The sequence below is a fragment of the Poecilia formosa genome, unplaced genomic scaffold, assembly GCF_000485575.1.
Source record: "Poecilia formosa unplaced genomic scaffold, Poecilia_formosa-5.1.2 Scaffold57, whole genome shotgun sequence".
NCBI classification, from domain to species: domain Eukaryota; kingdom Metazoa; phylum Chordata; class Actinopteri; order Cyprinodontiformes; family Poeciliidae; genus Poecilia; species Poecilia formosa.
In genome coordinates, this window is record NW_006799996.1 from 298,133 (window position 1) to 323,850 (window position 25,718).

A 25,718-nucleotide genomic window follows, 5' to 3' on the forward strand; every position below is an offset into this window, starting at 1 on the left:
ATTTATTTTCATTGTTATTTATTTTTGATTAGTGCAGAAGGCGAATGTTAACACCAAAATGCTAATAGATCAAATTGCACAAATCCTAACAAAACAAATGAAGAAAGCCTGGGATATTTCCTATTTAATATTAGCACTTTTTTAGACATCTCCGTAGAGTTATTATTATTATTATTATTATTATTATTATTATTATTATTATTATTATTATTATTATTATTATTATTATTATTATTATTATTATTTTAGTTTTTATTGTTTAGTTCATTGTTTTATTTATTCATCAGTTCATTCAAAGGCTGAACTGAGTAAATGTGTAATGAGTGTTTTATTTACCCTCTGACTCCACTAGAGGGCGTTCAGTCAGCCCGGGCTGAGGAGAAGCATTGGGTGCAGTAGGATTACACCAGTTTAAAAAAAAACACATTTGGGTCACGTCAAAGGAACCAGCACTAATATTAGAGGCTACTGCTTTCAGAAGAGCTGCCAAACAGCGCCGCATAAAGTCATCTTAGCCAGGGGATAGTCTGTCACAAGGACTTGGAAAGCCAGGTTTTCCACGGGTGACATTTAACGCCACACGCGTTGTCAGGACGGAGGGGCTTCTCCGTGCGTAACGCAGATTCGGCGCTGGATCCACACTCCTCAAACCATGAATACTTGCAAGTGTTTAATTTGAATGCGACATATGCACTCTTCTGCAGATATGTCTTTCTTAACCATACCAAGCCAAGAGGGCCTTTTCAAAACGATTAAAAACAGCAAGTCGGCCGGAGAGGCGGAGGGTCGCTCACGCACGGACGCCGCTGAGGAAAACGACGATGAGGAGGATGAGGATGAGGATGACACCGATGATGTCCGTTTCATCCCCAGATGTTCCCCGGTGCCTAGGAAGCGGGGCGCGTCCATCTTTGACGAGACAGCCGAGTACATGCGGATCCACCAGGCGCTCTCTGCAGGAAAGCGGGTGTCGTTCGCCGACACAACAGGTGGAGATCTGGTGGATGTGCGCGAATTCGCAGCCTTCGACTCGGACGAGGAAGACACCGCAAAGTGGCAGGAGGAGGAGGCGAAATACCGCAAAGCAGAGCGGGAGCCGACCTATCGAGTGCACCCGGAGTTCCACGCTCCCAGCGTCGGCGTCCTGCTGCAAGCTGTGCGCTCCAACAAAGTGGAAGTTGAGCGGATATCCCCATTGGAGGACGAGCCGCTCGCATTCAGTGGAGTAATTCGAGTCCTGAACATCTCCTTCCACAAAGCGGTGTACATCAGATCAACCATGGACAACTGGGGTACTTACTTTGATTACCCTGCAGAGTATGTGTTTGGATCTAACGACGGCGACACTGATCAGTTCTCCTTTAAGCTGTCTTTTGCACCACCGTACACCACGCACGGCTCACGCATTGAATTTGTCGTGCGCTATGAAACCTCGGTTGGTGATTACTGGGCCAATAACTTTTCCATGAATTACGCTGTGACGCTGCTTTTGTCCTATGAAGATGATCCAACCCAGACCAGCAGTGATACGGCACAAAAAAGAAGCATCCTGAAGAGCCCGAAAGTCTACAGGTAGCTGTTTTATATGCCTGGAAGTTATCAGTTTTAAAGCAGCCGTGTGGGACTTTATAAAATATATGTTTTTTTCTTATATTGGTTAAAACTGTCACCATGTGGTGACTGTATGTTATGACAAAGATAGTCCATGAAAAGATCAATCTCCTCCACCTCCTCCCTGAGCAGCGTTTGCCATCCCAAGAAATGCACCTCTCAACCAAAAACAACCAATCACAGCCAGGGGGAGGGTCTTAGCGCTGTCAATCAACCTCATACAGCGTTAATGGCGGAGAAACAACTTACCATTATAGGAAAACTGCTTAGCCTAAGCGTTCACAACAGACTCTGCTAGCTGCTGTGTAGCAGAGAGCAAAGGTGGGAGCAAGAGGGGAGGATGGGCATCACCACACAGAGGGTGATTGACAGCGCTAAGACCCTCCTAAAAGTTACATACTGCAGCTTAAATGTTGTGTTCCAGTAGTGGGAACTCAGAGCTGGGTTTGACGTCAGATACGAGGTAACAGCTTTGTAACAGGTAACAGTCCACCTCACAAGTTGTAGCTGGGGGTAGTCAGAGTTGCTCCCAGTTTCCCAGTTGATTTTTCTGACTGGGAAGTTTGACTTCCCAGTCAGAAAGTTTCCCAGTCTGAATGTTGTTTGGGGCCTTAAGCAGAGTTTGCTTCCTGTTAAGAACATCACCACTAACAGCATTCAGCACACATTTGGTGGAATGTGAGAGAGGAGGACATATTTAACTGTCTGAGCTTAAAAGCAATAATCAATAACTGGTTATTATTTGTTGAGTCGTGAACAAACCAAACTCAAACACAAATAAATTATTAAACTTATAGAATCAAATTGTAACTATATTAACACAAGAATCAAACCATGAAGATGATCAGTGCACTATTATAAAATAAACCTGATAATTCTTCTTAAATCTTACATTTTAATGTATATACAATATATAAACAAAGTAAATCTTTTAATGTCTACTTAATATTGTTGTCATTCTCAATAAATAAAATCCTTTTTTCTGTTAAAATTAAAGCACAAATGGAAGACCCCTGATGATTTACTTGCCTTAAGCAGCAGCTTAATTCGCTTATGCTTTGGGTCGGCTTTGCTTCAGACAGCCATGAATTGAACAGCTCAGAGTTCACTGTTGGTCAAACTTAAGTCAGCTTAAGAGCCTTTTGTCAGCCAACTCTGTTTCTTATTGATGCTAACAGGATAACTGAGCTGATTTCAGAAAATAGCTGTATTTAGGAATTCAATCCCTTCCAAAAGTATTCAACCCTTTAACATTTTCCATATTCTACAAACAACAAACCAAAACTTTAAAATATTTTATTGACATGTATCTGATTAGGCCAACACAATGTAGAGGACATTTGTGCAGAATAGAGAAACATGTTTTTTTTTTTTACTTTTTTAACTAAGAAAAATCTCAAAAGTAAAGTGGACTTTTGAGATTAAGCTGCCCAGAATCAGTATTTGATTAATTACAGCTGGATTGTGCTAAATCTAGGGGTTTAAATACATTTCCCCCATTCTGCTTTACAAAACAGATTTAATTTCCCTTTGGGATCAGTAAAATATTTTTAAATGTGAATATTGTCAGCGTGAATGAGAAGCATCTGCTAGCAGAAGTTTTCAAGTCTTGCCAAAGATTCTCAAGTAGATTTTGTTCTGAACTTTGAATAGGCCATTCCAGCATGTATGTTTGTATCTATACTAAAATTAAAATACACACTGTGAACTCTGTTTACCTACTAGGTGACTTTTGATGACAGATGTTTGCATTGAATTTTATTCAGGTGGGTGATTTATGAATACAAATAGATAATATATTTTTTATATTCTTTAAAAACAATGGAATTTTTTTCCCTTCAACTTCACAAGTAAAAATTACTATGTTTCAGTCTCTCATTTAAAACCTTTAAAAAACTGAAGTGAAGAAATTTAAAGGGGACCTATGCTGCAAACTTCACATTTTGCATGTTTTTATTCTTCCATTTGCTTCTAAAAACAACCCAAGTGCTTAAAAATGTAATGTCTTTTGGTGACTGGAAAACGAGCCATTTCCAAAACATCTCAATTATTGAATCGCAATTGACGGGCACTGCATCGTTACCTAGCAACCCAAGAGGACTTATAGTACGTTTGGTGCTGTACAATGGCTGCTAGAAAAGACAAGAATGGTAATGTTGACTTACATTCAGAAACTACTTTCTATTCTCGTTGGCTCTATTTCTGCTTTTCAAAGATCTATGATTGCATAGTTACATTTACATGCCAGTGTAAATGTTGAGTTGAGGAGGGCGTGGCTAGAGGCAGCTTATTTGGATTTAAAGTGACAAGACACACCAAAACAGCTGAAAATAGGCAGAACTAACCATTATCTGTAATGTAATGAACATGTTAGATCTACCCAAACCTGTTCAAGGAAACATTACAGGTCAGTAGTAGCTCCTAGATAGAGTCATCCCTGCAACACAGACACAGGGGCAGCAGCTACAGAGCAGTATCTCCTTACTAATACCCTTTGAGCCTTCCTGGCTAAAACAAGCATTCACCTCAGTGGTCGACGTTTTGCCACAGAGGAACCCGAATCCAAATTGTGACGTATATTCAGACAACATGAAGGGCATTTCTTTGAATTTCTTATTTCTGTTTCAGTTTTTTCCACTTGCCCAGGAAGAGATTTTTCAGAAAGCTCACACCCTGCGCTGAATGCCAGTGGCCCGCATGGTGTGTGACGCGATGAAAATAGGAAAAGGGCAGGTGTCGTTTTCAGTCCTGGCGTTTCCCCTGGCACTAAAATTTAACTCTGACCTTTCCTATCACTCGTAAGGGAGAAACGATTTCAAAGAGCAGACTGGCCTCTGCCCCACATGTAATTAAGAGGCTGCAGTCTATCAAAGCCAAATAATCCTCTTATTTATTGTAACATCAACATGATAGATGGTAGATCTTGCTCTGGTAAAGGTCCCTTTAGCGACACATGAAGAGGATCAAACAGTTCATAAACTGATAGCCATCATGTAGATTTTCACTTCTGCAGCTGCTTTCTGATAGTTTCTGATGGTTTGTTTACCCAATACAGATTAAGCTGATTGATGAATGCATAAAATATTCAGGCAGTCCTGAATTTGTCTGATTTTTTTTCTTTTGAGTAAAAGAATGAAACATTCAAGCTTAGCTAAGAGTTAGTTGTTAGAGTTAGTAGTTATAAATCAGTTTCACACACACCTGCCCTCATGGTTTCAACAAGCTATTTTTTCCTTCAATGTCATGCTCAGGGTCAAGGGACTGACCAGACATTCGTCTTCACTCAGACATACTCCTGAAATGCAACATTAAAATTTGTAACTAAGCCTGTAAATCTCTAATTCAATGATTCTAAAAGTCAGAAATCTTCAGTAATAAGTTTGATTCTGTAATTAAATCAGTTTAAAAGTCTTGAAATTATCTATTGAATTGCAAAAATCACAGTTTCACATTCTGGGATCTGCATAAATCTTGATCATGTTTTTAATGGCCCATATTTTTCATATAAGGCAGGTCATGGAATAAAACAGCAGAAGAAGCTCCTGCAGCTCTTGTCACATGCTCGTCACACGTCTTCAGCTTTTGGCACGCTGAGCTTCGGCTCTTGGCAATGCGGCGTTGCCCCGTCTTTTGAAAACCCGCAGACAACATTCCTGTTTCAAAGTGTTTGTTTTTATTTACCTCCGTCAGCGACTGCTCTCCATACATTCAGTTCTGACATTTAACAACCAGCAGGTGTTTCTCGAAAACCCCCTTACAAATATTTAAAACCTTTTGTGTTCCACTAAACAGCACATATTGTGAGACATATTAGCTAATATTCATGCTAGTTTTTTTTACCATGTGTGGCCTAGATTATATCAGAATAAATCAGAATATATCTCAAATTTGTCTATTCTTCTGTAGAGAAATGCAGCTTTATGACTCAAATAATTTCTATCATGAAGAGGTTGGTTAGAGGTTTCTAATCAGTCATATTTTAGGGTCCATATTTTAGGAACTTAAATGCATGAAAACTGGGGCATAAGGCAAGGTTTTCAGAATATAATAAAGAATTTACATGAGATTTGGGCCTTTTATGACTATTTATTGCCATAACTAAATTACTTTATCCCAAAAGAAAACTGAATGTTTTTAAAATATGTCAGAATGATTGAAAATATCTAATTGCTAAAAAAAAAAAAAAAAAGATCACACAATGGTTCAAGACCGTGACTTGTTTGTAGGAAGGAAGGGATGAAATGACAACATGTAGATAAGAAATGAAGGGACAAAAGGAGAAAAAAAGAAACATAATAGGGTACTAAGTCAAAAAACATTTTAGTTTTCTCAATATTAAACATTTATGTATGCCCTATGGATCGATTGTTGAAATAATTGTCAACTAACTGACTCAAAAGAAGGGCATTCAATGAAAAACCCAACATATTCAGAGCAGTAAATAAGCCAAGACTGTAGAAAACATATATACATTTCACATTTACTATAAAAACACTTTTGCCTGTCAATATATTTTACCCAAAACTCTGTAAATGTCATTTTTCTATATTCACATAGCTCAAATTCACAAAATAAATGCCATGTTATGGCATTTTAGGCAATAAAATTTGTATTTTCTTAAAATAATCAAATAATTTGTTTATTTCCAATTTTTCTAATATTGTATTTAAAAAATGTTCTAAATCTAAATAATATCAGAATCTCTCTGTTTTGGTAAATCTTGATTATCATGTTTCCACCTCCTTCATCTTGTTCCTCACTCTTAATTAGCACTTTTGCTAAATATATTCTAATGTTTACTTATCAAAATTAAATCTGTAGAAAGTTTAATCTGTTATGCAGCCACAGTAATAGGAAAGGTAATCGTCCTCAAAATTTATAGGGTTTTGTATTTATGTTTTATATTGTATTATATTATATTGTATTTATGTTTTATAATATTTATTATTATTCATTCACCACAGCTGAGAAAATGTTTAAAAATTGTTCAACATTATGAAAACTGTGCTTTCTTTTCTTGCAGCCTGACGTCAGAGGAAGATCAGGAGAAAGGAGACGGTACTGAATAAACACCCACATAAACTGTTGCTTCGTCATGTTAACTGAAGAAATTTTAAAAATATAGCCCCTTTTGCACTGCACAGCTGGACAGCTGGACCCGGGCACAGATCGTTTTTGCATTAGCACTTCCAGCCCGGTACCGCCCGGCTCCCTGGAACCCAAAAAGCTGCGGTTCCAACCGGGCCGGTTTGTAGTCAGCTGTTGATTGGTTCATTGGCTGTGGGGGCGGGACAAAGACCACATCTCTGGATCAGTGGCTGTCATTTCAATATGCTGCATCAATACATTCCCGTCATAATCTATTCTTACCCTACACTGGGGTTACAATCGCCTCTTCAGCCAAATATTTTAATGGTAAATATAAATAACATTTCTCCAATGAACCGATCAGAAGTCGCTGTGAACGAGGGCGATTTCCGCATCCGGCGTCGCTCCAGCCGGGAAATCCCGCCTGACGCAGCGGTAGTTCAGCTGGCCGCGAGTCCAGCTCAGACACATTCAGATGAGATTTTTTTTTTTCTTCTTTTCGTTAAATGTAAAGCTGAGGTAAATGTTTTTCTCAGCCTCCACGTTCATGATTGCATACAGAAAAAGCGGGACGGGAGACCCAAGAAGAAAACCATAGACATCAATACGTGGACCCTCACGGAGCGCTGAGGTAACGGCGTCCGCCATCTTCTATGTGGCGATCGGAACTCCTTAAGTCCTGTGCTGTGTGGACCTGTTTCAACTGTTTTACGAAGCAAACTGGATTCAGTGGCATTACCTTTCACAGGTAAGGATGAAAGATCAGAATTACTTGACTTTGCAGCCAGAAATTCGCTTCTAAACAACTGAAAAATATTTCCTATGTAGTTTAATTGGCCCGAAGTAACTGCCGATTGTTAGCTTAGCAGCTAACGTTTTCATACTGTTTTCTAATGAGAGAGGTGATGAAAAACCGCTGTTAGAGGAGAAGTTAATTAAAAACCAGAGGATTTAGTGAGGAAAGATCAGTCAGGATCAGAGCTGGAGCTGCTGTTCTTCAGTCTGTTCCCAGCTCAGCTTCACCATGTCGGTATTTAGCTATAAAGATGCTACGAGTCAGAGCCCAACATGCTGAAAATGTCTTTTTATGAATAGGAAGGAAATATGTATTTTCTATTACATTTTGGATAATTTCTCTTTTATCCTTGGCTTTAGCCTGTGAACCAGGACGTCTCAGAAGTCATTGAGTTCTCCCAGTGTGACCAGCAGACTGAAGCCCTGCCTGTGACCAGTGTTCCCAGTATAATAAATAAATGTTTTATTCTTTCACTTTTTGTGTATTTTTAAATATCGCAATCTGAAGTATTAGTGTATTAATACAGTTTATGTAATGAAATAATAATAATTTACTCTGTTAGATTTATTTTCACTCTTTGCTGTCAATAGCAGAGTTGACATACTGTAATAAATATTTTACTCTGGAAAAAAGTAAGAAAAATGTGTAGTTTGTTGTTTGACAATGACTGATTTATAAATAAAAAATAATTTCTCAATAATGTATAAAAATAAATACAAGAAAATTATTTGTTGTCTTGAAATGTTAAATGTACATTTAAATTATGGAATTATGTAAATATGTTCTTTAAACACTAAAAGTGTCTGTTCATCAATGTTAATATAAAAATTATCAGAATCATTCCTATCAAATAAAAATATTGTGCTCTTGATTCAGAAATGCCCCAAAACAATTAAATAATCACATCAAAAGTTAGAAACTCTGTCTTTAGTCATTTCTTTGATTACCAAATATATTAGTGTGTGTGAGAAAATGTGTCAATGACAGGAATTAACTTAAAATACTTTGTCGAACGGAAATTTCTTAAGTTCGGTCCATTTACCTGTATTAGCTTACTGGCACATATTCCACATTCAATATGGCGGACGCTGTTACGTATCGCAGCAACGGGCCGACCCGCCCCATGAGGGGTCTATGTATTTATGCCTATGAAGAAAACTGTTCGGTCGCTATGGAGATCGCCGCCTCTGTAGCTTAGCAACTGGTCGATTTACGTGACGTATCCTGCTCAATGCAAAACGACCAGGGCCATAGCACCAATGGAACCGGGTCGAACCGAGCCTGGCTGGGCCAGGCCGGACCTGCAGTGCAAAAACGGCTTATGAATTTTGAAACTAATTTATGCTGTAGTTTATATATATGGTAACTTTGTATTATTCTCACATGCTTTTCTTCATATGATGTTTTTATAGTGTTGCTTTTTCCTGTTTTCATCTCCAATCTTTGAGTTTATTTCTTCTGCTTCACATCTTCAGAGGAACCAGAGAGTTTACCAGCAGAACTAGACAGGCCTTCAGCTGTGTGTCCAGTCATCATTCATCCTGAGATCGACGTGGAGGTAAGGATGAAACAAAGAGAAGAAGAAATTAACTCAACACTAAAGTTGATTACAAATTCATACTTTACAAGTAATCGGACAAAGCCATTCACTTTATTTGTTAAAATCATGGATCTAAAACATTTCAGTTCAACTTTAAGAAACAAGTCATCTCTGGTTTGGTTGTTTATGTTGTTCACAGCTCATTGAAGCGTCAGCAACAACTTAGGTAAAGTCTCACTTCTCACGCCTGCAGCATGTTTCTGTCATTTACTATCCGTTTCATGCTGCATGCTCTTTGGGGGTTTTGGCGTTTGCAATATGTCTGTGTCTTTATAGAATAATGACAATAAACGGAACTAAAAAGCTTAAAACTGAGATTAGAGTAAAACAGTTTTGTCAGAAATAAACTAACAAAAATGTATGTCACCTTGTTTAAAGAACGGATCTGATTGTGTCCGTTGTGTTTGTCACCTCATTCAGTGTCCACATGCCTGCTTTCAGCGTTAATGTAACCATTTGAAGTGGTTGGTTGTCCTGAAGGTGGGGCTGGACAATATGGCTGAAAAAACGCATCACCGTATCAGTGATATCAATAATTATTGATTACTCCCAACCCTGATTGGTTGGGAGTATTTCTGAATCGTAGGATCCTAATTTACAAAAATTTGAGTTGGAAATGGAAATTGTTTTTAGACTTTAAAACATTTCACACTTCTGACCTTTGTGGTTTATTTTTCTCCTCAACAGCCTTCTAACCTGTTTGACATTTTCTGTCTGTTACGGCCCAATACTGTCCAACTTCAGTTGTTTTAGACCCGTCAAGATTCCAGACTGCTGTCATCGTCAAATTGATGTTTGGTGACGAGAAATTGGAGTTATTTGTAAACTGTTTGTGACACAAATACCGATTCCATGTCTCCCTACTACTGCTACAAATCACAACAATAACAAATAAATTTTTATTGTTGTTTTTTCTGTGTTCTGGGTAAAATTACCGGTTTGCAAAGTTGTAACTTTGTAACTCATAATTTTTACCCACCAGGAAAATGTTTCATACCTGCCTTGACAACTGGTGATTTAAAGCTTTTCCTTTTACCTTTTAGTCAATGTCTACTCTAAGAAAAGTTAGTTAGTTAGTTAGTTAGTTAGTTAGTTAGTTATGAAATGTATTCATATGATTAGAAACAAAACAATTATATACAATAGAACAAAATATACAAATCAATAAAATGAAAGGCAGCAGAAAGAAGAAAAAAATCTTAGAATTGTGAGTTTTATCCCAAAAATATATTTAAACACTAAAAAGAAATGTAGTTTATATGAATGCTGTGTTTGGTTTACGCTCGTGTCGTTCTGGTGTCAGAGTTGTATAATAATAGTTCATATAAGTGGAGCAAATGTGTGATGTTTCCTTAAAATGTAAGAAAAATATTTTTAAAATTCTCTCCTTCCATTTTTATTTTTATAACTTTCAGTACTGTTGAAAACAATCTGTCATTGGATGTATTTTTATATGGCTGCATGTAAAAATGATCATAAATATCTTTCTGGAGGTTGTATTTTTATCTGTTCGGTTTTTAAAAACAGAAAGGCAAACATTAAACCAATGTTTATATTTTTAAAAATGCATGGATTTTTATACATTTAACAAGACGTCCTACTATTTACATTTTGGAGAACTGACCTTTTCTCGCCTGCACTTTTTATGTGTTTACATCGTCACCGCCACACTGTCAGCATGAAGTTTATGTCAGAGAAAAGCATTCGTGTGTTTTAAAATGCTTTTCTGTTGATTTGAAATCGTTTCTCTGCTGTGAGCTGTCATTGTTTTCTCTTCATTTACTTCAACAGAAACCCGTTCACCAGTCCGGTTCCTCCGCCACATCTCAACACAGGCCGCCATCTGGTGCTGCCGCACTGTCCACACCCGCTGCACCTTCAGCATCCCCCAAACCCGACCCTCAGTCCAATTCTGCCTTTGCACTCCAACCAGATAAGTCTCAGCCTTCGCATTTACTCCACCAAGAGCACGAGAAAGAAACGCCAGAGCAGTCTGTGCAGAGCCCTCCCGCTGTGCCGCCGTCTCCCTGGCCTCCTTCATCTCAAGAACCCGAACAGAGATCAGGCAAGTCCCAGGCTGAGAGAGTGGAAACTCTTCCTGGCGTCTGTCCTCCTGCAGCACATATGAATCTGCCGTCAGCAGCAGGAGACAAGCACATAGCTGCTAAGTGTGTCTCCTGTCCCAGTGTGACGGTAGAAGACAAAGAACAATTGAACCAACTTCATAAAAGGCTTTTAGAAATTACCTCAAAATCTGCAGAACGTGAGGCAAAGAAAAGAGCTGCAGATGAGGCTCGTGCATCTTTGGAAGCGGAGGACAAAGGTAAACCTGTGACAAAGCCGAACACCCCTGAGCCGAGCAAAGACGCCGCTCCTCAACCTGCCTCATCCGACGATCCACTACGCCAGAGGTCTGAAAAAGAAAAAGAAGACTACAGCATGGATCTGTTGCCGTGCATCATCTTCCTGAGTGTTTCCATCTCACTGGTGTGTTGGAAACTCTTTAGGAGAGGGTAGAGAAGCTGCTCAATAAACCGGAGAAAGAGCCGGCTTTGTCTTTATATCTTTATTCGAAGCGTTCAAAGACTCTGGTCAGAGAAGCAGAACCCCGATGTAAGTTTTTCACACAGTTATTTATACACGCACGCGCACACACACACACACGCACACACGCACGCACAAGTTTGAGATGAAGAACAAAAGAAAATCGGGTACGGAGATACAATGATACCAAACATCTGTTTGAACCTGTTTCTTGCACTTTATTTAGAAACTCATCTGCATGCTTGAGCTGAGTGAAGGAAATCAAAGGGACTCATTTAAAGTTTGCCGCTTCACTAGTGATGCACCTCAGCTGCTTCTGGTTCTTCTGGATTGGCTCCAAAGGTTCAGTCTGATCTGCTGTCAAGCGAAGTGCCTTTTAATGATTCCAAAAAGAAGCCAATGAGTTCAATAACGCTCACGTCTCTCTCTGATTTTGTGCAAAATCAAACATACGGAGCCTCGTAAAAGTGTTTAAGTCCGTTAAGCTTTTTCACATTTTGTTACACTGCAAAAACACAAAATCTTACCAAATATTTCTGATCTAGTTTCTATCTTCGTACACTTGAAATGAGACAAAACTAACGTACAATCAAGATACAAGAGCTTATTTTAGGTAAATAATCCTGCACATTATTTAATTTATTAAGACATTTTTCTAAAGTTATAGAAACTAAAAACTTTTTCATCAATATTAAGGAATTATTGACTCAAATTTCTTGCTAAAAATTACTTGCAAGTTAGTTTTTCTTATTTCTAGTGTGAGATTTCATATTTTTGCAGTGTATGCTACAACTACAGTGCAAACTTCATTTCATTTTATTTCATTTCATTTCAAACTTCAAAATATTTCTTTGGGATTTTATGTGATGGATCCACACAAAGTAGTGGATTATGGTAAAGTGGATTCATGCAGAGATGCAGAGGAGCCAGTCAGGGTTAAAGAGGAGGAGACGGATGAAGCTAAACACTGTGAGGAAATCTGTAGGAAGCTGTGAAATACTTCAGATCAGGGCAGAGTTTACTTCAACCCTGAACACAGAGCCAGAGATCAAATGATCAGAGCGAATTCATGTGTCAGATAAATCCACTTACGAATTGTTGCAAGACTCAAAAACTGAGATTTCCTTCAAATCTGAGTTTCATCTGTTTTGCTTAGATTCATTTTCAGAACTGCAGGAAAATTCCTGCCAAATTTTCAGATTATAATCTGAAAATAAAACAATGCATGATTTTATAAACTACTTTATTTAGATCAAGATGCATAAAATATATTAAAGTTTGTCACTGTGATTTAACAAGAATATGGAAAACCTAATGGGAATGAAGACTTTTGCAGGCTTACGCCATGTATGTAGCAGAAGGAAAGCACATTTGTTTTCTGTAGGCGATCTATGAATTATCTTGTTGTGTGAAGATATTAATAGTATATCATGTGATATTGTCCAGTTAGTGTTAAGATGCACCTTTTATTGCATTCATCGTATGTAGCACAGGTTCAGGTAATAAAAAGATGAAAACAGCCAGTAAAATTAAAAGTGACGCCAGTGAGAAAGTGCCTTAAAGTCTCTTAGTGATCTCCGTTTTATCAATAAAACATCTTTGTTTTGTGGACAACACCCGCTCTAAAAAAACACCTTCTAAAATGTTATTTCTTCACCTAAAATCCTCATGCGTTTCAGAATTACATTAAAAATGGATCTTAGTTTATTTTGTCAGGAGTTTCTTTAATAACACCAACTGATGAAGCCTCAGTTTTTGATCTATTTATTGCTGCTTGCTGTTGATTTTATTAAGTGGATACAGCTCCATTCACCAGTGTTTCCCATTGGAACTGGGAAGTTGGGAAATAAACCATAGCATCCCTTAAAATTGTAAAGTCCATTTCAAATTTCAACTTGGAAAGTTCCAAAATGGCCACCATGCATTTAAATAAACAGCAGCAGCTTCACTTATAAACTGTTCATCTGCATTTCTGAAAGGTTTAATTTCATTAAACACAAAGAGCTGCACACCTTCCTTTAATAAGTCCACATTTCTGCAAGGTTTAAGTGTAGAAAAAGTAAAAAAAATGCAGGATTGTTACTGTTTTATGCTAACGATATTTAGTCTAGACTCTGACCAAAACAGCCAATCAAGCACATATGGAAATCCCTCATAATCCACTTTATTTTTAGCACATATTTTGTCAAATGTTTTCCAAAGAGCTGTGACTCTGCAGCACAGCTAAATTTTGCGTTAGCCGCCAACGTTTTGCTCCCCATTTAGGAATCCAAAATGGCTGCCATATGTTCAGAAACTGCTGCTGTAATAAACTGTTTTGTGTCTCACACACACTGGTCCGTTATTGAACATCCAGTTTCATGTTTTGAATGTGAAATACATTATTATCTTCCATCGCTAATTTTATTTAGCTTGACTGGTTTTCCAACTGCAATAAGGTCAAGTTGGGTGGGATTTAGATCAGACCTCTGACGACTGAGGTAAGCGTAACAACAACTAACCACTCGGTGTGCTTCACAGCATGCTAGCTGCTAAAGCTAATGGACCTAGCATCCAGCATAAATATATTCGTGATTTGCCTCTAACTGGTGCTAGTTTGTCTCTTTACCTGAACTTTTTTTGACACAGTTAAAGGTTGAGCGAATGCTGAAGCCGTTGGGTGTAATGGTGCAATAAATTGAGAATATATTTTTACATTTTAATCTCATGGGAAAACTCTTCTGAGAGTGCTTATGCAGGCAAAGCTTTACACCTGGCAGTGACTCAAACGAGGGATAACGACACTCCTCCGTCTTTTCTAAATATGGTCTCTACTGCATCCAGAATATCAAGATGGCAGCAACCAGCTGCCAGAACGTTGCGTTTTAAAATGGTCCACATGTCGTTGGCAACGCATACTTTCTTATTTTAAGTTGTGGAGTGTTACGTCTTCGGTGTGGCACAAAATCTTGAAATAGAGTTTTGTTTGTAAAGTGCATGAGAACGAGTTTGCCTCAGTCACTAGTAAATAATGTCAGTTTAAGGAAAGAATTGGAGTTAGAAGTGATGTCGATGACGGGACTTCCTGTTGATTCATGCCAGTAAACCCTCGATGTTGTTGCACCAAACTGTACAACTCTGTTTTGTGAACCTCACAAATGAATTTAAACACAAAATCAAATGTTTGAAGTGATGAAAGTTTTTGCAATGTCCCAGAATTAAACCTGATCCAATCCCCTCTTGTCTGACCTTATTTTCTTCATCTGTTTTTCAAAATAAGTTTATCTTAATGCAGAGACGTGGCATTGTTGTGCAGAGCAGAATAGACCGGAGTCACTTTTAAAATAACGCTGGCGTCTGCAGAGCGCGCCGCGTTTTCTGAACACAAACTGCAACATGAGCTGCTGAAGAAAGCCAAAGGTCACGCATTGCATTGAAGTCACGGTATCCTGCAGCGCCTCAGGCTTTGTAAGCTGAGAGACGGAGAGGAAGGCTGAAAAACAAACCAGGATTATATTCTGAAATGTCATAGACGGCTTCAGATTATAAAAAACAGGGACTTTTATTGTCATCTTGTTTATTTAGTTCACTGTGTTTCAGTCAGTTTATGGTGCTAATTTAATCCATTATTTGGATTATTAGTGTGTGTGTTTGGCCTTTAAATAAAATTAACTATTTTCACTTTTTCAGACTTTTACAGAAAAATCAGCAGAGATTAATTTTCAAAAAGAAGTGCAGCATTTAAGTTGACTTCAGGAAGATATCAACAGTAAATGCTCAATAAATAATTTAATGAAAAGCAATGTAGATAATTGAAATCTGAGTAACATTTTGACTCAAAATTATTATTTTTAGATCTTTTTCCTCTTTATTTTCAAGTGTGGCAGAGTTAGTTTGTCCCAAATTACAGCTAATTTAATCTGTTCTTTACTGTCCTTTGGATTACACTACTGTTTATTTGTTTGGTTTTAAATAAAATTATTAACTAGTCCACTTTTTTCAGACTTTTGCAGAAAAATCAGAAGAGATTATTTTTGGAAAAGTAGTAAAAATTTAAGCAGAGTTTAAATTGACTTCAGAATAATATCATGGATGAACTTTATGAACAGTGAATAAAGTAATTTAATAAAAACCAATCTAGACAACTGAAATCTAAGCAACACTTTCACACATTTTTATTTTCAGATGTTTGGCGTGACTAAACCACAGTTAAATCTGTTTTCCCCCAATTTTCAAGTGTGCCATGGTTAGTTTATTTAATCACGGACAATAACAATCATAACCGGTTGTTTTGAATTATGTGTAATCTTTCTACAAATGTTTGCCACTTTTGCCTTTCACATAAAAATTATCTTTACAAACGTATAAAGATGTAATGTCGACGTTTGGAGTCGCGAAACAAGTTTCTAAGGAAATCACTTATACAAAATGCAGGTTATTGCAACCTTTTTCTTTAATGTTTTGTTTTTTGACACAATTTTGAGTCCAACATGCATTAAACTCTTCAAACATTTCCAGACTGGAAGGAGAGAGCAGGTTGAATTACCTGTTGGGGGAAACGTCCTACTTTTTTCCTCAAGGAGAGAACAAAGTCAGACGATCTGAGAGGTAAAAACGTGTTACAATTTACTGATTTAAAAATGAAAAGTAAGACATTAAAACACTTTATAAAACAAACAGGGTGAGAGAATGTGTGCATTAAGCTGCTGCAATCTGAACCAACAGACCAGAAATAATATTGCAGTTTAGTTTTGAGGCAATACAATATTTTTTCTTAAAGCCTGGGAATGAGAGAAATGAGCTGAACTTGATGAAGGCAATGAATAAAACAAACCTAATAATAATTATGCAGCGCTCTGGGCAGCTCTGTCGCATCAAACTTTGCAAAAATAAAAAAGCAAAGCTTAAACAGGGACAAGAAGAGGAGAGTCCTAGAAAAATCTGAATCAGAAACCAAGATCAGTCCAGTTCCAGACATTTGATACAAACATGAATAAAACAATTAAAGGGGCAGCATAATGTAAAATCTACTTTTTTCAGCTTTATTTCATGATATCATGTTTTCCCTCATCAAAAACTGGAGTGACAAAACAGGGGTCCTAAATGGAACCAGGTCCATTGTTTTCTTCACAGAACCGAGTCTCTTTCTACCTGTTTCAATGGCATATCAGGGTTGAAAAAAGCAGAAGTTAATTTCTGGCATTAAACTTAGAAATTTTGAGATTAATCTCAGAATTTTTTAGCACAAACTTTCAGACTTTTTTCCAGCAAACTTTTGACTTTTCAAACTCTGAAATTTCCAAATTTTTTCTAGAAAATTTCTGATTATTCTAAAACTTTGTGTTTTTTTTCTAGTAAACTTTTGAATCAAAATCAGGAATTTTCACGTTTTTCTTTCTTTTCTGTCTCAGAAAATTTCTGAGACAAAGCTAAAAATTTCAGGGGTTTTTTTTATTTTTTAGAAAGTGTTCAACTTTTCAAATTTAGAAATTTCAATGTTTTTTCTAGAAAATTTCTTAGATTAATCTCAAATATTCAATTTTTTTTCTAGCAAATTTCTGACATTTCACACTTGGAAATTTCCCTGTTTTTTCTAGAAAATTTCAAAGATTTTCAACATTACAAACTCAGAAATTTCCAAGGTTTTCCTAGAAAGTTTCTGAGATTTTTCTTGTAAATTTCTTACTCTTCACACTTTAGAAATTTCAATGCTTTTTTTAAAAAAAAATTCAGAAATCTCTAGAAAGTTTCACTTTTCAAGATCAAAAATTTCCAAACGCCTTCCTAGATAATTTCAGATTTTTTTTTCTTTTGGTAAATTTTTGTCTTTTCACACTAGGGAATTTCCATGGTTCTTTTTCTAGAAAATTTAGGAGATTTTCTAGGACATTTCCCACATTACAAGCTAAGAAATTTGCAAGATTTTTTCTCGAAAATTTCTGTTTTTATAGTATTTGTTTTATTTTGCCCACTGTGAAGTTTCTGGGGGCAGAGGGGGTGGGTTTCTAGAAAATTATAGAATATTTTTCGATTTTTGAAGCTTGTATTCTAGAAAGTCATAGATTGATCTAAAGCTTTCAGATTTTTTTCCCAGCAATTTTTCAACTTTTCAAACTCAGAAATTGTATATTTTTTCTATAAACTTTCTGATGTTACTCTCATAAACTTCAGACATGTCTGGCTGAATGCACCGCTCCTCCTCCATGTTCCCAGTATATGCCGTCATACTGACGCCCTGCGCGGCGCGGCGCGGCCATCCGGCCCGGTTCGTGTCGGAGGAGGAGAGCTGGAGCTCCTCTCTGTGTCCATGCGGTAGAAAACAGCCTCAGCCTCCCCGGATCCCTGAGAGGCTTTTTAAGTCGTGGCCCACAACACTGCACAGCAGGTCCGCCTCCTCCTCCTGTCTCTCCCTCCTCCTCCTCCTCTCCTCTTCCTCCTCCCCTGTCTCTCTCTCTCTCCCTCCTTCTCTCTCTCTCTCCCTCCTTCTCTCTCTCCCTCCGAATAAAACCGACGCTTTCCGCGAATGTGCGAGCTGCCTCCTCGCTAGCAGCCATAATTGGGATTATTCAGGAATAATTCGCCTGATCCTGGCCGCACTGTTTTCCTTCGCCTTTTTTACGTTATTTGATGAAATCCTAAAGGTGATTTCGAAGCGCAGCGTCTTCGAGGTTAAATCCTCGGTTTGTTTTTATATATATTTATATATATACCTCGGCAGGATTTTTTTTTTGGCTTCGGTTTTTCCTCATATATTCCATCTGTCATGGAGGCTTTTATTATGGACCATTAAGATGTAGCCCACCTTCGCTACGGCAGCAAAACAAAGACTGCATACCGACAATTCAGGGGCAGATGCATCGCTTTTTGTTTTGTTTATTTTAATTTTTTTTGACCGAAAGATGGGAAACAGAGGCGTATCGAGGCTGTTGTCTGGGTGGACTAATTGTCCTGCTGCCACTAGCCATTGTGCACCCCAAGACGTTTTATTTAGGGGATCCGCGATCTTTTTTTCCTCCCTAGCGATGGTGGGTGGGTTATTATAAGCGTCGAGATTCTGACATCAATTGGAAATATATGATCAGAGAAAAACAGATGCCATCCCATCGACGTGATGCAACATAAAATCTGTTTTCTCGGATGATATTCAAATGAACACATCCTTCCCAACCTCTCTCTCTGTAAAAGGGTGGCGGTGGATTTTTTATTTTTATTATTACGACTTTAAACACATCCCCCTCATTCTGGATTGCTTGATCAGCTGTTGATTATTATTATTATTGGTTTTCGACAGCCTCTCATGTTTATTCCGTGTCGCTCTTTTGGATGGATTTATGCATAACAGGTGTTGTTGAGCACATCAAGAGGCATGAAGCTTTATTATGTGTCTTTCTCTCGATTTGACGAGCAGTGAAACAAAGCGACTGGGATCTTTTTTTTTTTTTTTTTGGTGCGTGTTTTTTTAAGAGAAGACCAAAAATACAATGAGGGAATGAAAGGTAGGTTATCATTCATGTCTGTTGTTCTCCGTTTCAAACATGCACATATAAAAAAGGAGGAGAAAAAACACCCAGCAGAGGTGATTTTGACACCTGTTCATCTGTTTTTCACTCCACCCTGTGTTTCAGGCCTAGCTGGACTGGCAGCCATTTAATCAGGTGAAATTATTTGCTTTCACATTTTGTTTAAAGATAGAGCTGGAGGGAATACATTTCATGTTCGTGGCCTACATTGACAAGGCCCACCCAAACCAGTGTCCCTGTGCATTGTTATCATCTCCACCCATAATATTTATATATATATATATATATATATATATATATATATATATATATATATAAATAAATAAATATATGTATATATGTAGATGTATAAATATATAAAACGGTAAAATTGGTTCAGATTTGGCTTGTTTAATAATCATTGTTTTATCACTATCACTTTATCGCCTCCTGTTGAGTGAGGTAGCACACTTCACACAGACGCAGAGTCAAAGAAAAAAAACCCAAATGGCTGCCCCTGCTCTGCTGCTACATCCACATATTTGCTCTCCGCTATGAATGCTACAGATTCTGCTCCTCTGCACACAAACGGAGGAGCGCAGGGGAAAGCATAAAATGTCCTTTTGCTCATTTACAACATCTCTGTTTGTTGGACATGCCCAGGGTTGGTTATGCTGTGTCTGCTCCACCCCCCACCCCATCGTTTCCACCCGCCCTCCATCCCTGTACACCCCCATGCATTCACTCAAACACCCACACTTGCACAAAGTATGTGAGCTGTAGTATCTTAGCAACGGGCTAGGTAATTACTGAGAGAGCCAAGGAGCTGGCATGCTGTAGAGCTGCTGATCTGATCCCAGCGTTAGGGAAACAGGAAGGCAGAGATTTTAGAGCCGTGTCGTCCAACACGACACTTGTGTGTTTTGTATCCACTGAGTTCACCAACACACAGGTCAGACATCTTGTTTTCCTTTTAGTTTAAACCTCGGAAATGTGTCTCTGTTCCCAGGCGCTGAAGCCGTGGACAAAGAAGAGAGATGATTCTGTCGTGTAGGAAAGATCCGCTCGGCCTCTCCTTGTAGAGACCAAGGGGAGACGACGACGACGGCGGCGGCAGAAGGATAATAGCTGTTTTCTCAAGGGCCCGGATCAGGCAGGCTCTCTCGGAAGGTGAAAGAATGTCGAACCAGAGCTTCGCCATCGATGGCCCTGGCAGTTTACTGGCCGTGCTGGCTTCCCAGAGCGGACCGGCCAAAGGTGGCAGCAGTGATGGCAGCAGTGATGGCAGCAGTGGGGGTCTCTCTGCCACAGATGTGTCTGCCTACTTTAAGCTGGTCTTCTTGGGGCTGATCATCTGTGTCAGCCTGGTGGGCAACCTCTTGGTGTCCATGCTGGTGCTGCGAGACAGGACACTCCACAAGGCCCCTTACTTCTTTCTCCTGGACCTGTGCCTGGCCGATGCGGTCCGCTCCGCCGCTTGCTTCCCCTTTGTGCTGGTTTCCGTCCACAACAGCTCGGACTGGCCTTACAGCAAATTGAGTTGCAAAGTTGTGGCTTTCATGTCTGTTCTGTTTTGCTTTCACGCTGCCTTCATGCTGTTTTGTGTGGCTGTCACTCGGTACCTCGCCATCGCCCACCACCGCTTCTACGCCAAACGCATGACCATCTGGACCTGCGCCGCCATCATCTGCATGGTGTGGACCTTGGCCGTCGCCATGGCGTTCCCTCCCGTCTTCAATGTGGGAACTTACGAGTTCATCCGTGATGAAGACCAGTGCATTTTTGAACACCGCCACCTGAAGAACAACGACACCCTTGGCTTCATGCTGATGCTGGCCGTGGTCGTCCTGGCCACTCACGGATTCTACGCCAAGCTCCTGCTCTTTGAGTACAGGCACCGCAAGATGAAACCGGTCCAACTGGTGCCGGCTATCAGCCAGAACTGGACCTTTCACGGTCCCGGAGCGACAGGCCAAGCTGCAGCCAACTGGATCGCGGGGTTCGGTCGCGGCCCCATGCCCCCGACTCTGTTGGGCATCAGGCAGAATTTACACAATCAGCACCGGCGGCTGCTCGGGATGGAGGAGGTCCGGTCAGAGCGCAGGCTGGGCAGGATGTTCTACACCATCACCCTGCTATTCCTCGTCCTCTGGGCACCCTACATCGTGGCCTGCTTCTGGAGGGTGTTCGTCCAGTCCTGCACCATCCCTCACAGGTACCTCTCCATCACGGTGTGGATGAGCTTCGCCCAGGCCGGCGTCAACCCCATCTTCTGTCTCCTGCTCAATGAGGACCTGAGGAAAGTGCTGCGAGCCCACCTGCCCACCTACTGGAGGACTAAACAACATCTGCCCCAGGATGAGGCCTACTGCATTATGTGAGAGGAAATTAGGATCCGGGTTTCAGATTTAGAGAGAGCAGAGGGGATTTAGTGCACTTCCTCTTAAGTGTTGGTGTCTGATTTGTTGTTTTGCACAACAAGATCAAAGTTTTGCTACCAAATTCAGGATTGTTTTGAAGAATGTCCCGTGAGGTGAAAACAGTCCGAACAGGGGCGCTAGGAAACCTTTGGTAACACTTTTGGCGATGTGTACTTCTGATGTACGAATGATAGCTTGGGAAGATCACAACAATCACCACTCCAATTAGGTGTGACAGATGCCATTTTCAAAATAACGTTGCCTTATTTCAGACGGACACGGCCCAGAGAACTAGTTTGTGTCACATAAGGCCCTAAACGGATAAAAACGCCCCTTGAAGAAATGTGCCGTGGACTGTGAATAGAAAGTGTTGATCAGAGCGATGCTAACTCTGAAACACATCAAAGAACTCAAAGGGGTCTGAATGGAGCGATAGACCCCTCTGGACGCCTTTTCATGTAATTCAAAGAAGACTGCAGAATATTAAGCGGACCCGATACCCTTGGATACATTTAAATAGCTGTTGTGAACGCAGAAGCCCCCCCAAACATGCTTGATTTTTTTGGACTTAGGGCGTGTCAGGTTTCTTTGTATCATACAATGAAAAAAAAAATTGCCTGTTTTGCTTTATTTGTAAACAATACATGTTAAAGCAGATGACACTATTTTGAAATATGACTTGATTTCTTATTGTATAGACTGTACAGGAATGTACATTCCTGCTTGTGTGTTTTTCTATAGCATTTGTGTGCGCGTGTGTGTGAGGGTGTGTGTGAGCAAAAAGGGAGAGAGAGGCAGAACGAGACTGACAGGAGAAATGATGATAGAATAGGTTTCAGTAATACTGAGTCAAAATGAAAGCAGCCACACTTTGTTGTCTCAAAATCCTGCAAAATTCAGCTGCCATCATATGGAAATTTATCTTTTAAATGAATTTCTGCAACTGAAAATGTGGTATGATTTTTTTTATGCTAATGTGCAAAAAATGTGAAATATCGGGGGATAAGATTAAAAAAGGGGCACTTGTATATTACAAACAGGGCATAGGATTTAATGACTTGAACGATGTACGTATATTACATCAGTTAAAAAATAGCAAATGTATATTTATTAGCAAATGATGGTCTTGGGAATGTTTTAAAGTACTGTACTGTTACTGTATGCTTTCACCAGAATACAACGCAAAAGAAGACGCGCCATGAAGGAAACTCGAATGTTACCAGGCCCTCTTATATTTCAACATAAATGTCATCGTTTGAGTGTCTGGATCACAGTGTGTTTGAAAAATCAAAGCGAAATCAGGCTGCTGTGTGGATCCCGGCTCAGTCTGCACTGAATTGTTTCTCCAAATTAAGATTCATGTAATGCAAATGTCTGACCTTCAGTGCGTTAGGCATAGAGATATTAATGTGCAGTCAATCTTCTAAATGTGGACACTTGCACAGCCTATTGTTCTAGCATGCATTCCACTGCATTTCATAGGTTCCAGACCGGGTATTACAACTTGTACAGATGTTGATACGGAAAAGGCAAAGTGAGGTCCATAATTTTTACGTCTGGCACTCTTTTGCGAGATGATATTCTGTAACTGTAAAGTTTAACTGAGGTGGTTCTTTTGGCCCACTCATCAATAAAGACTCTACTTTTGATGCATTCTGAGTCATGACCTGCCTGGACCGAGACGTGACCGACTCGGTGACGCAAATTACATCCTTTGTAGAAATGTTTTGACACAGAGCTCTAACACTTAATGTCTGATTTAAAATTACCTGTCATTTATTTCCAGTACAGAAAATCACAAAGCTACTCACAAGCCTTGAACATTTTCACATTTAGGCTGCATTCACACTGCAGCAAGAAGTGACCCAATTACGATTTTTTGTCAAATTTTATTTTATTTTTATTTTTTTTGCAGTGATCGTTCACACTTCCAAATATATGCGACTCTAGTGTGAACGACAAGCGGCCTGCAAGTGCCCCGCATGCGCAGTAGAGGGGGCAATAAAGTCACAAATAGAGAGCACGGTCAGTGTTTTGCTAACCGCCATAAAAAGACGAAGAAGAAGAGGAAGGAATGCTCGGTGTTTGCGGAAGTAAAAATGGATGCTAATTATGGAGCGTAGCTTACGATTTTAAAGTTGTTGTCCGACCAGAGTCTGCAAATTAACAACCCTCATTATTGTCCGCCATAGTTGTTGTTATTCTTCCCGCTTGCACGTATCAGGGCGCAGAATAGTGACGTCGGTCGAGTATCAGTGACGTTCAGATCGGTTAAACCATAAGCATAAATACGTAGACCCCTCATGGGGCGAGTCGGCCCGTTGCTGCGACACGTAACAGCGTCCGCCATATTGAATGTGGAATATGTGCCAGTAAGCTAATACAGGTAAATGGACCGAACTTCACAAAGTGCCGTTCTACAAAGTATTTTAAATTAATTCCTGTCATTGACACATTTTCTCACACACATTAATATATTTGGTAATCAAAGAAATGACTAAAGACAGTTTCTAACTTTTGATGTGATTATTTAATTGTTTTGGGGCATTTCTGAATCAAGAGCACAATATTTTTATTTGATAGAAATTATTCTGATCATTTTTATATTGACATTGATGAACAGACACTTTTACAGTGTTTAATTAAATAACATATTTACATAATTCCATAATTTAATGTACATTTAACCTTTCAAGACAAGAAACAAATTATTTTCTTGTATTTATTTTTATACATTATTGAGAAATTATTTTTTATTTATAAATCAGTCATTGTCAAACAATAAACTACACATTTTTCTTACTATTTTCCAGAGTAAAATATTTATTACAGTATGTCAACTCTGCTATTGACAGCAAAGAGTGAAAATAATTCTTACAGAGTAAATTATTTTTATTTCATTACATAAGCTGTATTAATACACTAATACTTCAGATTGAGATATTTAAAAATACACAAAAAGTGAAAGAATAAAACATTTATTTATTATACTGGGAACACTGGTCACAGGCAGAGCTTCAGTCTGCTGGTCACACTGGGAGAACTCAGTGACTTCTGAGACGTCCTGGTTCACAGGCTAAAGCCAAGGATAAAAGAGAAATTATCCAAAAGTGTAATAGAAAATACATATACATTTCCTTCACATTCAGAAAAAGACATTTTCAGCATGTTGGGTTCTGACTCGTAGCATCTTTATAGCTAAATACCGACATGGTGAAGCTGAGCTGGAAACAGACTGAAGATCAGCAGCTCCAGCTCTGATCCTGACTGATCTTTCCTCACTAAATCCCCTGGTTTTTAATCAACTTCTCCTCTAACAGCGGTTTTTCATCACCTCTCTCTCATTACAAAACAGTATGAAAACTTTAGCTGCTATGCTAACAATCAGCGGTTACTTCGGGCCAATTAAGCTACATAGGAAATATTTTTCGGTTGTTTAGAAGCGAATTTCTGGCTGCAAAGTCAAGTAATTCTGATCTTTTCATCCTTACCTGTGAACGGTAAAGCCAATGAATCCAGTTTGCTTCGTAAAACAGTTGAAATAAGTTCACACAGCACAGGACTTAAGGAGCTCCGGTCGCCCTGCTGCCACACAGAAGATGGCGGACGCTGTTACCTCAGCGCTCCGTCCACGTATTGATGTCTATGGGTTAAACTGGACGTTCATATTCAAGTCGCATTTGAAAAGATCGGTTACGTATCGCATTTCCCAGTAGCCTGGGTCGCATTAGAAACAAAAATCCGACCTGTGTTGTTCACACCGTCATGAAAATATAAGATTCAGGCCGAAAGAAAAGAAAATCAGAACTGGGTAACTTCTGACAGCAGTGTGAACACATCCTTAGTTATGTGAAAACCACAAACTTTGACGTGTTTTACTGGGATTTTATGTGATAGACCATGAGGTGAAAATGATACATGGTTTTGTTTTCACAGTTAACAAAATATGTAAAAAGTAGTTATCCAATGTCAATACTTTGAAGGTGCAGTATGCAGCTTTTATTTTTTTTAAAAAGTGTTGCTGTCATGACAGTTTGTTATGAGACATAATCTGTGGGAAGATTAATCTCCTCTACCCAATCTCTGTGCAGCCTGAAGCTAAGGACAAAAAGCAACCAATCAGAGCCAGGAGGAGGGTCTTAGCGCCGGTCGATGTGCTAATGGCGGAGGAACAACTTACC

General features: G+C 39.0%; 2 protein-coding genes across 5 annotated transcripts; both read left to right on the forward strand.

The window, feature by feature from the left end:
- The first annotated feature begins 324 nt into the window (after positions 1–324).
- On the forward strand, positions 325–11,643 carry ppp1r3f (protein phosphatase 1, regulatory subunit 3F). Of its 3 annotated transcripts, XM_016672235.1 has the most exons (5): positions 325–1,572; positions 6,635–6,669; positions 8,968–9,053; positions 9,235–9,261; positions 10,887–10,976. In XM_016672235.1, exons 1-4 carry the CDS (start codon positions 680–682, stop codon positions 9,259–9,261), a joined length of 1,041 nt encoding a protein of 346 aa, XP_016527721.1. In that variant the 5' UTR covers positions 325–679; the 3' UTR covers positions 10,887–10,976. The 3 variants fall into 3 exon arrangements, with proteins under 3 accessions (XP_016527721.1, XP_016527720.1, XP_007553575.1); XM_016672234.1 differs by lacking the exon at positions 9,235–9,261 and having other exon boundaries at positions 357–1,572; positions 10,887–11,643; XM_007553513.2 differs by lacking the exon at positions 9,235–9,261 and having other exon boundaries at positions 358–1,572; positions 8,971–9,053; positions 10,887–11,643.
- Positions 11,644–18,111: 6,468 nt separating this feature from the next.
- Positions 18,112–23,190, forward strand: gpr173 (G protein-coupled receptor 173). Of its 2 annotated transcripts, XM_016672253.1 has the most exons (3): positions 18,112–19,114; positions 19,244–19,273; positions 20,127–23,190. In XM_016672253.1, the coding sequence occupies exon 3, from the start codon at positions 20,296–20,298 to the stop codon at positions 21,496–21,498; it is 1,203 nt and encodes a 400-aa protein (XP_016527739.1). In that variant the 5' UTR covers positions 18,112–19,114; positions 19,244–19,273; positions 20,127–20,295; the 3' UTR covers positions 21,499–23,190. The 2 variants fall into 2 exon arrangements, with proteins under 2 accessions (XP_016527739.1, XP_007553577.1); XM_007553515.2 differs by lacking the exon at positions 19,244–19,273.
- Positions 23,191–25,718: the final 2,528 nt, after the last annotated feature.